The 12,683-nt window shown below is 42.0% G+C and overlaps 2 protein-coding genes across 5 annotated transcripts in view; one reads left to right on the top strand and one right to left on the bottom strand.

The window, feature by feature from the left end:
• Positions 1–2,931, bottom strand: part of LOC307077400 (schwannomin-interacting protein 1) — a 7,642-nt gene extending 4,711 nt beyond the window's left edge. For both annotated transcript variants that reach the window (XM_079738816.1, XM_079738817.1), the window contains exons 1-2: positions 2,796–2,931; positions 1,934–2,145 (exon numbers count right to left, since the gene is read on the bottom strand). In XM_079738816.1, coding sequence (XP_079594942.1) covers positions 1,934–2,143 — 210 coding nt within the window. In that variant the 5' untranslated portion in view covers positions 2,144–2,145; positions 2,796–2,931. The remainder of the gene's footprint in view (positions 1–1,933; positions 2,146–2,795) is intronic.
• A 1,039-nt stretch (positions 2,932–3,970) lies between these two features.
• On the top strand, positions 3,971–12,641 carry LOC307076863 (uncharacterized protein). Of its 3 annotated transcripts, none has more exons than XM_079738060.1 (10): positions 3,974–4,110; positions 4,514–4,722; positions 5,600–5,687; positions 5,902–5,967; positions 6,742–6,788; positions 6,939–6,996; positions 7,259–7,326; positions 7,533–7,603; positions 8,642–8,726; positions 8,883–12,641. In XM_079738060.1, exons 2-10 carry the CDS (start codon positions 4,622–4,624, stop codon positions 9,004–9,006), a joined length of 708 nt encoding a protein of 235 aa, XP_079594186.1. In that variant the 5' UTR covers positions 3,974–4,110; positions 4,514–4,621; the 3' UTR covers positions 9,007–12,641. The 3 variants fall into 3 exon arrangements, with proteins under 3 accessions (XP_079594187.1, XP_079594186.1, XP_079594185.1); XM_079738059.1 differs by having other exon boundaries at positions 4,423–4,722; XM_079738061.1 differs by having other exon boundaries at positions 3,971–4,722; positions 5,902–5,958.
• The last annotated feature ends 42 nt before the right edge of the window (positions 12,642–12,683 follow it).

Below are 12,683 nucleotides of genomic sequence, written 5' to 3'. Positions count from 1 at the left end.
GTCAGCCTCTAAAACATACAACCTCAATACGAGGTCAACCTCCGCTGGTAAAAACATACAACGTAACTACGAGGTCAGCCTCTAAAACATACAACTTCAATACGAGGTCAACCTCCGCTGGTAAAAACATACAACGTAACTACGAGGTCAGCCTCTAAAACATACAACTTCAATACGAGGTCAGCCTTTAAAAAATACAACTTCAATACGAGGTCAGCCTCTAAAACATACAACTTCAATACGAGGTCAGCCTCTAAAACATACAACTTCAATACAAGGTCAGCCTTTAAAACATACAACTTCAATACGAGGTCAGCCTCTAAAACATACAACTTCAATACGAGGTCAGCCTTTAAAACATACAACTTCAATACGAGGTCAGCCTTTAAAACATACAACTTCAATACGAGGTCAGCCTCTAACACATACAACTTCAATACAAGGTCAGCCTCTAAAACATACAACTTCAATACGAGGTCAGCCTTTAAAACATACAACTTCAATACAAGGTCAGCCTCTAAAACATATAACTTCAATACAAGGTCGGCCTCTAAAACATATAACTTCAATACGAGGTCAGCCTCTAAAACATACAACCTCAATACGGGGTCAACCTCCGCTGGTAAAACATATGATTTAAATACGAGGTCGGCCTCCACTACTGAAATATACAACCGCAATACTGAGTTATGTCTTCAATGTCTGTTATAATGTTCTTACGCTTATGTTTTTTTTAACTCTAGGGGTCACTTTAGTTAACTGCAACATAGACTTAAAGGCGAACACATTAAGGAAATGTGTTATATATAGCCAAAGCAGGTCGCAAGGGGGGTGAAGAGGCCAACAGAAGGAGACACTGTTGTTTATGGGCCTTTGTATGTGCCTTCAGTGTGTGTGTGTGTGTGTGTGTGTGTGTGTGTGTCTGTGTGCGCGTGTGTGTGTGTGCGTGTGACTGCTATAAACTCCACTGTGCCACACAGCACACACCCACTACCCTAATGCCAGAGGCGCTGGAATCATTTGCACATTAACGCCTTTCCGTTAAATGTGCGGTTTTGTTGTAAATTGTAAAAAGAGAGCACAGAAAAATGCAGAAGTGAGCAAGATTTTAAAGATTAAAAACCCAAAGAACTCCCCCTCACTCCATTCCGCCATTGAGGAGCCTTCACACACCTGAGATCAAAAGGCAAGATGGATTCCGGTAACCAATCAGGGAAGAGATGCCCTCATTGGTCGAAAAATGATCTGGGAGCGGGTTAAAATCTAAATGGTCTAACAAAGAGGCGGGCCGAATCAACTTGAATCTGAGTATTTCCCTGATTGATAACTATGATATTTCTAACCAAATGCACTCAAAAGCTAGCTGTTACATTGTACTTACACCTAACTTAACACTTTTAAGGCCTAACATATTGCTAAAGCAATGTCAGCAAAACATGCACTGACTACACAATACGTTTGCAAGTTTTCTCATCAGAGGAAGCCCTCTTCTGTATCGCTGCTATTCTGGTGATGCTCTTCAATTTCTAAATAGACACCACTGTTATATTAGTACAATAGGACTCCCTTATTGATCTATACAGTGAATAGATCCACTAACCATGTTAAGAGTTGTTGACCACATGACCAACTGATCCGAATCCTTTCAGGTTGCTGTCGCGATTTATCATTACCCACCAGAGGGAATCGAACACAGAAGCCTGTTTATATCCCTTACCGTTATGTTCTGCAATTACAGACAATCGAAACCAGAACCCTGTTAAAACCTCTCTGATGTTCCATCATTAAAGAGAATTGAACCCTGTCACAACGGTCACAAAGATGTTGAACCCTGGGACCCCTGTCACAACGGTCTCGTCATGTTCCATCAGTACACAACACAGGGAATCAAACCCAGAACCCCTGCCAGTGTGGGTCTGTGTGTGGGGCTAACCTCTGCTCTCTCCCTCTTCTGTTGCTCCTGTTTCTCCAGCTCCGCTATGCGCAGGCTGAGGTCCTCCCAGTGCATGATGGGAAGGTGCTGGTCGCCCAGGGAGGTCAGATAAAGATCTCCCGATCCCTCCTCCTGGTCTTCTTTGGGGAGATGTCGCCCGTCGCCGTCCTTTTCCTCCGTTGTCTCTTCCTCTGTGGACCCTACCTCCATCTCTTAGAGAAACACATGAGTTACACACCGATTAAGCCATGCGAAGGGTTTGTATGTATGTATCACACGCGTGTATGTGTGTGTGTCCGCTTGTGTTTGTGTGCGAATTTGTGTGTGTATGTTTGTATGTGTGTGTGTCTGTCCGCTTGTGTGCGTTTGTGTGGTGTTTCCGCGTGTGTGTCCCTGTTTGTGTGTGTGTGTCTGTCCGCTTGTGTGTGTGTGTGTGTGTGTGTGTGTGTGTGTGTGTGTGTGTGTGTGTGTGTGTGTGTGTGTGTGGGTGGGTGTGTGTGTGTGTGTATACACGTAGGTACTTAAGTATGTGGCTACAAATGCATGCCTGGCGTATCGATCTGTCTGGCGGACTACACGAAAAATCCATTCTGTCGCAGTAATTCAAACTCAAGGAAATCGATCGAGTCCTGCACTGCAGTTGCCGTGATGGTAACTTAACTCCGTTGACGGCGGTAACTTTTTACAACTGTCAATTTATTAACGAAATTTAAAAGCTTATTAATAGCACTTATTATAGAAGTCAGAACACATGTGTTAGTAGAAATAACATGCGATCCATATCGTTATGAATCCGTCAAGAGGATAAAACAGGGACGACTATTTAGTATACAATGTGAGTGTTGGGAAGGTCGGTTCTTACTCAATCGTATCCATGTAGGCCTATATCTGATAGTTCCGACATGGAGCAGTACTCCTTCTGCAGTCTCTCTCAAAGTCTCTGCGTGTTTTATTATCACGCCGTGGGTTCTCTCGTCGTCTCCTAGTGAACAGCGTTAAGTAGCCTTCTCCCTTGAACTTTCCCTAAACAAGTATGGGAAACACCCTCTAGAAGGCAGGCCATTCTCTTTCCTCCCCCCTCCACCACTCCACCACCCTCCTTCCTTGGCCGCATTCCCAATATTTAACCTTATCCTCCGAAGAGCTCCTCCGGTCCTTTGGAGACCATGTGGTGTTCAGACACCACGAGAAATTACGGGTTCCCCCGCTATATAATTCACCCGGACGACGCCGCGCCAGATTCCTCACATCTCTGACATTTCAGTGGCGCGCACTGCTTATTGAAAGCGCACGGGTGCGGCCCGACGTCCTCCCGGGAACGGACGACGTTTAGGATGCGCAGCGAAGGGGTTAAGAATGCAGCCGGCGGTATCCAGTTTCACGATTTTTCTAGATGACTAAAACCAGATGGTAGATTTCTGTCTCTTGGAAGAAAGTGGATCATGGTCAATAACGTGTGATCGATTCATTTTAAAGTATAGTAGCCTACCCTAGACCTGGATGAATTTTGCAATGTGTTGACATCGATATATAAACACTTTAATCCCAAGTCTGCTGCTCAAAGAAATGTCCGGCCACTTATTCTGTGATACCGTATGCCGTTTTGTAGGACATAATGAGAAGCGTTTATTTAGGCCTTCATTGTTTCAATAAAAAGTTTGTTTCTTGTTTGTTTGAACGTCTGTTACTTCGTGTGTGGTGTGTGCTATATATATATATATAGAGAGAGAGAGAGAGAGAGAGAGAGAGAGAGAGAGAGAGAGAGAGAGAGAGAGAGAGAGAGAGAGAGAGAGAGAGAGAGATGCTTTTCAATATTGTCTCAGACAATATTGAAAGAATAATCAAGTCATTTGCCAGCTAAATACACAAACATTAGTAAGTGAGAACGCCCTAATAACCATGGTGTTACGATGAACGCTTACACCTAATGGGTGTCATTACACCCACTACTTTTTCACCTATTTTGCCAACATCGTCCTGGCTGTGATTCTCGACACGGCCAGACAGGTTCGCTGTTGCACAGTTGATAAAGAACCTATATTGGGTGAGGGGACTATGTTGTAAAATCTTCCAAATAGTTACATTTGGATAATTCCTTTCATTGTTTTTAGGAAATACTCGTCATGGCTGAGGCTGATATGGACAACTTTACCTACGGATTGTCTACACATCTCAAGGTTGTTGTTTCTTTTCGAAAACCAAGACGTGCTGTTTTGTTCTGAGACTGACTTGGTTTTGCTGCAAGTTCTGACGTTAGCTGAACGGCTAATCCTAAAAGTCACGTCACTTTTTAGATTCCTATTAAAAGTTAACTTCATCGTGTGGCCACCGTACACGGAGGCGATTTGAACGCCTAATCCAAACTCGATGCTGAATGCTTTATTTTCTTTTGGCAACGTTTTCGTATGTGCTGTATATTCGTTAAAAACAGTAAGATAGCAATCGTGACTACAAATGACCAATGACAGATTTACATTTAACATAATAAGGTAACCCTGCGGAGGTCGACAATGCAATAGACCAAAGAAAGTGGCGATATTCCCCCGCTGACTTGGCGGCTCTGGGCTTGTTTCATGTGAGGCCTGCGGGTTCGGGCTTCCACCGAGCTTGGGTAGAGCCCTGCGCCGCGTTTGAGTGACTGGTGTCCGGAAACTGAAGCTGCCAGGTCCCGGGCCAGAAAGCCTCACAATGGAACGGATGGAAGTGGACCAGTGCGCAGGCGCAACTGGGGGAGCAGGAGGCGGGGCCCTCCGTAGATCGAACAGCGCCCCCATGATCACAAGTGTGAGGTCGGTAAAAAATAATGAGAACAAGTGGTATAAACTATTCACTTTCAAAGCTGATCATATGTAAATATTAAAAATGTATATTTGCATGACTAATCAGAAATCAGAACCCTATGTAGAGAGCAAATGTATTAAGCTGTGTGTGTGTGTGTTTGTGTGTGTGTGTGTGTGTGGGGGTGTGTGTGTGTGTGTGTGTGTGTGTGTGTGAATCAGTGTATTAAGCAGTTTATAGAGCAGTGTATTACGCATGCCTTTGTTTGTGTGTGTGTGTGTGTTTGCATACATGTGTTTGTGTGTGTGTGTGTATGTGTGTGTGTCAGTGTAATAAGAGTTTATATGGCAGTGTATTAGAAAGACCTTTGTGTGTGTGTGTGTGTGTCTGTGTGTGTTTGTATACATGCGTTTGTGTGCGTGTGTTTTTGTATCAGTGTTATAAGCAGTTTATAGTGTAGTGTATTAAGAATGCCTTTGCGCGTGTGTATGTATATCTGTGTGTCAGTGTAATAATAGTGTATAGAGCAGTGTATCAGAAAGGCCTTGGTGTGTGTGTGTGTGTGTGTTTGTGTGTATGTGTGTGTGTGTGTGTGTGTGTATCAGTGTATTTAGCAGTGTATTAAGAATGCCTTTGTGTGTGCGTGTGTATGTGTGTATGTGTGTGTCGGTGTAATACGAGTTTATATGGCAGTGTATTAGAAAGACCTTTTTGTGTGCGTGTCTGTGTGTGTTTGTATACATGCGTTTGTGTGCGTGTGTTTGTGTATCAGTGTTATAAGCAGTTTATAGTGCAGTGTATTAAGAATGCCTTTGTGTGTGTGTGTGTGTGTGTGTGTGTGTGTGTGTGTGTGTGTGTGTGTGTGTGTGTGTGTGTGTGTGTGAGTAGCAGCGACGGCATGACGGTATTTGGCCCGGTCAGCTCGGCCCGCTACCGGCGGAGCAGTGTCTCTGTCAACCCCAGTTGTCCTTCCCGGGTAAGACATCTGTGTGTGTGTGTGTGTGTGTGTGTGTGTGTGTGTGTGTGTGTGTGTGTTTGTGTGTGTGTGTGTGTGTGTGGTACTCACACAAGGTTACTTTGAACCTTGTGTGAGTATTTTGTGAGTACAAATATGCATATATATACAAAATGTATATAAAATATACCTAAAATATAACCTGCATGTACACCCTCTCTCTTCTTCCCCACAGCAAATTCCCTTGTTTCCGTTCTCATTGACCAATGACAGACCAGAACACAAGACACAGGTGAGCAGAGTAAGACGGCGACTCACTTTTACACTCTCTGACGTTACTGCAGTATGCGTGGCGTTACTACAGTATATTGACACCATTACAGTATATGTGGCGTTACTACAGTATATTGATAACATTACAGTATATGTGGCGTTACTACAGTATATTGACACCATTACAGTATATGTGGCGTTACTACAGTATATTGACACCATTACAGTATATGTGGCGTTACTACAGTATATTGACAACATTACAGTATATGTGGCGTTACTACAGTATATTGATAACATTACAGTATATGTGGCGTTACTACAGTATATTGACACCATTACAGTATATGTGGGGATACTACAGTATATTGACACCATTACAGTATATGTGGGGTTACTACAGTATATTGACACCATTACAGTATATGTGGCGTTACTACAGTATATTGATAACATTACAGTATGCGTGGCGTTACTACAGTATATTGACACCATTACAGTATATGTGGCGTTACTACAGTATATTGATAACATTACAGTATATGTGGCGTTACTACAGTGTGGTGTGATGTTAACACATATGTAACATTATGTTACATCGTTAAAGAATATTTGGCATTAGTGACTACAGTAATTAATACACTACCACATTTCCAGATGTCCGAGCAGTTTCCTAAATCCTTCTTTCAGCAGTACATATCTTTTTTTAAGGCAATAGGTATCTTTGTTGTAAGCAAGCGATGCGTCATCATTGCTCCCATTGTGTTTGAGCTTCACTGTTGTGTTCTTATGTGCACAACAGGAAGAGAACATGGAAATGGCACTTAGAGGAAGTCTTCGGAGACTCAGGTAGACGGCAGACACACGCATACACACACGCACCCACACATGCACACGCACACACACACAAACAGGCATGTAAGCACAACATTTCAAATGAACAAGGCAACCACATTTACAGCCACTTCATATGGCTCTACACAATCCCTCTGTCCCCAGTTCTTCCACTCTGATCCCGTTGCCTTCGTCCAGCCAGTGGCACCATCACTCCCCAGGGGTAGGCTCCTCTCTTACTGTTGTTTTGCATGTGTGTGTATACATATATATATATATATATATATATATATACATATATATGTGTGTGTGTATATTTCTCTTTGCTGCCATAGTCTGTATAATGGGGAATAGTACTCTTTAAGAAAGTATAATGTATGTGTGTGTACCATCTGAAGCCCCTGTTTAAATTTACATTTCAATTCACGTCTTTAATGTGTAGACCGCACGGCCTCCTCAAGCTGAATGCCTCTTGGTTGATACAGGGTTTTCACGCCGGGCAAGATGGCGGTGTCACTCCTAATTCATCCCCCAGCCCCACTCGGAGGTTCAGGTATCCCCACCTCTCTTTCATACTCCTCGTGGGATAAGCATAATGGGAACATTACATAATGATAATTACAATACAAATAATAACGATTACCAATGCGGTCCAGAAACCTAAATGGTGTGTGTGTGTGTGTGTGTGTGTGTGTGTGTGTGTGTGTCTGTGTGTGTGTGTGTGTTTGTGTGTGTGCGCGCGTGTGTTTCCCCCTTCAGGCCAGTGACGAGCTCTACGGTGACGAGCTCTACGGTGACGAGGCCTATGCTGACTGCTCTGAAGAGGAAAGGTACACTGTTTGAACGAGACATGGAGATATAGAGACATAGAGATATAGAGACATAGAGACAGAGAGATATAGAGACATAGAGATATAGAGACATAGAGATATAGAGACAGAGAGATATAGAGACAGAGAGATATAGAGACATAGAGACAGAGAGATATAGAGATATAGAGGTATAGAGACAGAGAGATATAGAGACAGAGAGATATAGAGATATAGAGACAGAGAGACATAGAGACAGAGAGATATAGAGACAGAGATATAGAGACAGAGAGATATAGAGACATAGAGATATAGCGACAGAGAGATATAGACACAGAGAGCTATAGAGACAGAGAGATATAGAGACAGAGAGACATAGGGCTATAGAGATATAGAGACAGAGAGACATAGGGCTATAGAGACAGAGATATAGGGCTATAGAGTTATATAGATATAGAGACATAGATATAGAGACATAGAGATATAGATATAGAGACAAAGATATAGAGACAGAGAGACCTAGGGCTATAGAGACAGAGATATAGGGCTATAGAGTTATATAGATATAGAGACATAGAGATATAGATATAGAGATATAGATATAGAGACAGAGAGATATAGAGACAGAGAGACATAGGGCCATAGAGATATAGAGAGATATAGGGATACATAAAGAGAAATCAATGTGGAGATATAGAGAGATATAGCGAGACATAGAGAGACATAGAGATGCAATAGCTCATCATAATCATAGCTATGTTCTGTTATTTAAATGGTCAAATCATATAGATATATGAAGTCAGGGCAAGTGGGTTTTATTTGCATAGCCCTTAATGAAATGAACAATCTGAGAGAGCTTTCAGGCCTCAGTTATGGGGCCTGGGGAACTCTAGCTCCCCAAAGGGCAAGGAAAGTTCCCTTAATTATGAAGTAAGGAACTCTGATAAAGAACACAGAGTGAGGGATCCCTCCTTCCAGGGACATTTAGGGGTGCAAAGGGGGCCACGATGGAGAGAATATATTGCGGATGGTCTTATTTTGGTTTTTGGCCTTTCTTAGGAGGGGTGGAGTCTGACGGCCCTCCAAAGAAGCTATTTGTTGCTGGGGTAACAGATCCCGCCCACCACAATAATTACACAGTCAGGTAAGACTCCGGTCCTAAAAGGGCCAACACAAAAATAAATGTACATCTACACAATCACAAGGCACGCGTGAAACAAGTCTGTGTCTCTGAATATCTTCCTGTCCGTCTTCCTGTCCGTTTGTCGTCCTGTGTGTCTGTCTGTCTGTCTGTCCGCAGTGTGTCCCAGGCGGTTGTGGGTTCCCCTCCGGGTGGAGGCGTAGTGTTGTTCTCCAGCCCCCAGGACAGCCCTCTATCCCTCTCCCCGCCTCCCTCCTTCAGCTCCCACCACCCCAGACACTAGCCCTAATACCCCAGACCCCAGCACCTCCACCACCACCACCAGCCCCACCCAGCTCCATCAGCGCGTTCAGCACTTTTGCCTCGCTGAAGAACAGGATGATTTCCTCGGACATCGGACGGTAATCACAACCACTTTTCATTTGTTCTTTTTTGTGTGACTAGGAGCCAATCAGACACCTTCAATTGTGATCAATGTCCGGCCCATCACTGCTGTACCATTGGAGTTGACCAGACGTTGTGGTGCTTTGTTTTTGCTCTGCGATCAAGTGACATGTGATAACACGCCCATGTTGGACCCTGCGTCTGCTGGACAGAGCCTACTCTTGGACCGCGAGCAAAAAACTAAACGTTGAGGTCACCTGGCGGGAAGTGTAGCTCATGGACTTGACATGGTCTTCTTTAGTTTGAACGAAGTACACGCTGGGAGAAGGAAAGGATGCTGCTCGGGGTCCTATCGGCCCAGCTGCTCAGACATCTCCGCTATGGTCTGTTTCCCATCGAGTGGGGAGTCGACATAGGAGACCTTGCACTGTTGTGCTGTTGGGATACATGAAGGGCTCACACCTAGATAGCCAGGGGGTGTAGTTTAAATTTGATTTGACCGCTCAAATGAAACCCACTTTTGTATTCTTGACTTTCCATATTTGGAATGTTTTGGGGGCGAAACGCATTTAACTCCGAAAGGCGTTCTGTTTGAGTTCTTGAGTTCTAATCAAGATGTTGGGAGCCGTGCGCGGCAGATACATCCTCTCAGGTTAGACTAGGGTGGATGATTATTAGGAATAGTAAACGAAAACCAAATCAGAGAAAACCCGGTTCCGTTCTGTACTGTCTCCGCGCTATATCATCAACGTTCTTCTGCCAGAGCCATGTTCAAGGCACGTCACTCTATTTTTGGTGTAAGTGTTGCTTACTGACGTCAATTCTAGTTTCTACAGTATATACGTTTCTTCCAGAAGTGTCTTCAAGTCGTATCTACGCCTCCGTTCTCAGTACCTAGGTCAGAGCCGAGATTCGGTTTATTACCGTTGAAAAGACGCACCATAAAACGTCGGTCATGAAGGGCTTTAGCTGAACTATCTGAGGGGGTTGTGGGTGGAAGGAAGCACCCATGTCGTAGAGCCCTTTAGCTCTGTGTTTCTATGTTGATATTGTATCTATATGTGAATACTGTACACATGAACAGGATTCGCTACGACTAGCATTCCTGCCTTTTCCTTTAGCCAGGGGTATTTTTTTGTTTCATTGTGTATAGTGAATCGCCCAAACAAATCTCTTTACACCCGACCCCATGATGTGTTTCCTTTTTGCAGTAGTTTGTATGAAGTATCCAAATCTACTCGTGTCATAAGCACACAAGATGTCAAAAAGAGGTCTTACAAGCGGGCTTTGAGAATGCATGCATTCCTTAGTATTACATCATCGTTCATTTGTATTTTTATGTGTTTTAATGGGGGGAGCAATGGGGTCTTGGTTTCCAGAACGAAGCCCTCATTTTTTCATAACAATGGAAATAGAAGATTTCCTGAGCTTATTCCATGTAATTCCTTTCAGTGTCGAAAGGCCTGAAGTCAAATGTAGTCGCTTTATGCACCAGGAATAATGCAAGATATTTAAAGCTAAACAACAAACCAAAATAAGTATCATAAGTATTGATATGAGTGAATGACAACACACATGTGATATGTTGTCACGTGCTCCTAAAAATGTGACGTCGGAAGAAAATAAATCTGCTTTATGTGACTTTCCACTTTTAAAAAATGTAAATATTTAAAAAAAATAAGAATTTAAAAGGAACAAATTTTAGTCACTTTTACCAGTTTGCACATTATCAGATACAGAATCGTTTTTTCATATTTATGAGCAGTGTTCCATAAAGTGTGCAGCACAAAATTGTACGCAATATTTGCTTAGTGTTATTTTATTTTTTTAATTATTTTCCTGAAAAGTAATTTGTTAACTCAAAAGTGTATCTGTTATGGATCAAAGACATTGATGTTGGATGGATTATTATCTGTTGTTTTGCTTTCTTGTTGTCCAGCTGTGTTTTGGGATTTAAAAAAAATGTTTTTTCAGGACAATCACTAGGAATTCCTGAGTTAGAGGAATTAGCCTTTTCCCCAGCCAATTTCCTTTAAAGGATCCTTTGTCTAAGTGTTGTGAATTGCTATCTCGAGAAGTACCGTTTGTAAAGTAAACAGTGTAATGCTTGCTGTGGATGGAAGTTCAACATTTCTTTAAAGGTGTCCCCCTTTGGTTTAAAACTATCATATTGTATTATTGTACTATCATATTTTTTCAGTTAATAAAGTTCTAGCCCATCAGGATACACTGCTGTACACATCAATTGCCAAACCCAATATTTATACTTTCTTTGTTGTATAGTCATGTCGTTCAGCTTTAATCCTGTTTAAAGTGTTTTCTGTCCATACAGTGGATTAGTTCGATGTATCTAAGGCTAAATTAATTCATCCTGGAAGTCCTTTGTATGGATTAGAACTCTAATGATAATATTTTGTTTGAGGTGAGAAAATGAAAAGGTCTTATGTGTACTTCTCATTCTGTGCAGTGGGAGTTATTGTGATTGTTAAACATACAGATAAGTTTCCCAATCAAATAAGAATAGGCTAGGCTTGTTTGTCTGTGTTCAATACATATAGAGTTTCAATATCTTGAGGTGACAAGAGGTGACAGCAACAGTATAATCTGGAGGCCTGTGTCCTTGGGAGATCAGTGTCCTCGGGCTCTATGTCTTTCGGAGGACTTCACAGAGTATTTTATCTCACAGGTTATTTTTGGACTTCGTCAGCAATACATCTACAAAACCTCTTCCTTCTGGTTTAAATCAATACTATTCCTCAAACCGCCATACTTTTCTGTAGTCCCAGACAAATTCGATAATGCCGAAATCCAAAGATATTCTCCAATTGGGAGACGCATTGTTTTTTGAATGGTATCATTTGAACTAAAAATGTCATGGTACGCCATACAGCGATTGAGAGCATACGTGAAACACGTACACAATGGAACTGTAGTCACAAGGAATTCACTTTTCATGCAAGCATGGTTAAACTAAAATGCTAGTCCAAATGTATTTACATTTCATCTGGATGGATTTTCCTTACTGGTTTCACAGTTGTTGCCGTTTCTTGTCGAAGGCCTTTTAATTTCCTATGCTTGCATTCATCATATTTCTGTGTTTATGAGTAAGGTGGAATGGGTCTGTGTTATGACAACATCACTATGGTGTTCAGAGATCCATGTGTGTTTGAGGTCTGGCAAACCCTGGACGTTCATGTGTCACGCCCATTTGTGTCTTGGGATACGTTCAACTCTGAAATGTAAATGCCCTTAGAGCCCCGAAGCCATTGATTACAATGATTCCTGAACTCTTAAATAATATTGAGTGTTGAAGGAAGCAGCTTCAGCATGCATGTTATTAGGACAGAATCATTAGAAATGTATTTCGAAAGCACATCTACAACTGCACATAGAGCTATTTTTTCTTTCTCTACACACGACAAAATATTATGTATTTTTTTAAATATATATATTTTCATTCATTCCATTCTGAGAGTGTCCCCTGGCTGTAATATGTACAAAGAATGCTACATTTTATAGTGAAAATAATGCAAATACTCCTTATTATATATTGTATATGAAAAGTATTGAATAAAT

Source organism: Pollachius pollachius (assembly GCF_949987615.1).
Source record: "Pollachius pollachius genome assembly, chromosome: 6".
Lineage (NCBI taxonomy): Eukaryota > Metazoa > Chordata > Actinopteri > Gadiformes > Gadidae > Pollachius > Pollachius pollachius.
Note: the sequence above shows the minus strand (reverse complement) of the source record. Positions and strands in the feature narration are given on the sequence as shown.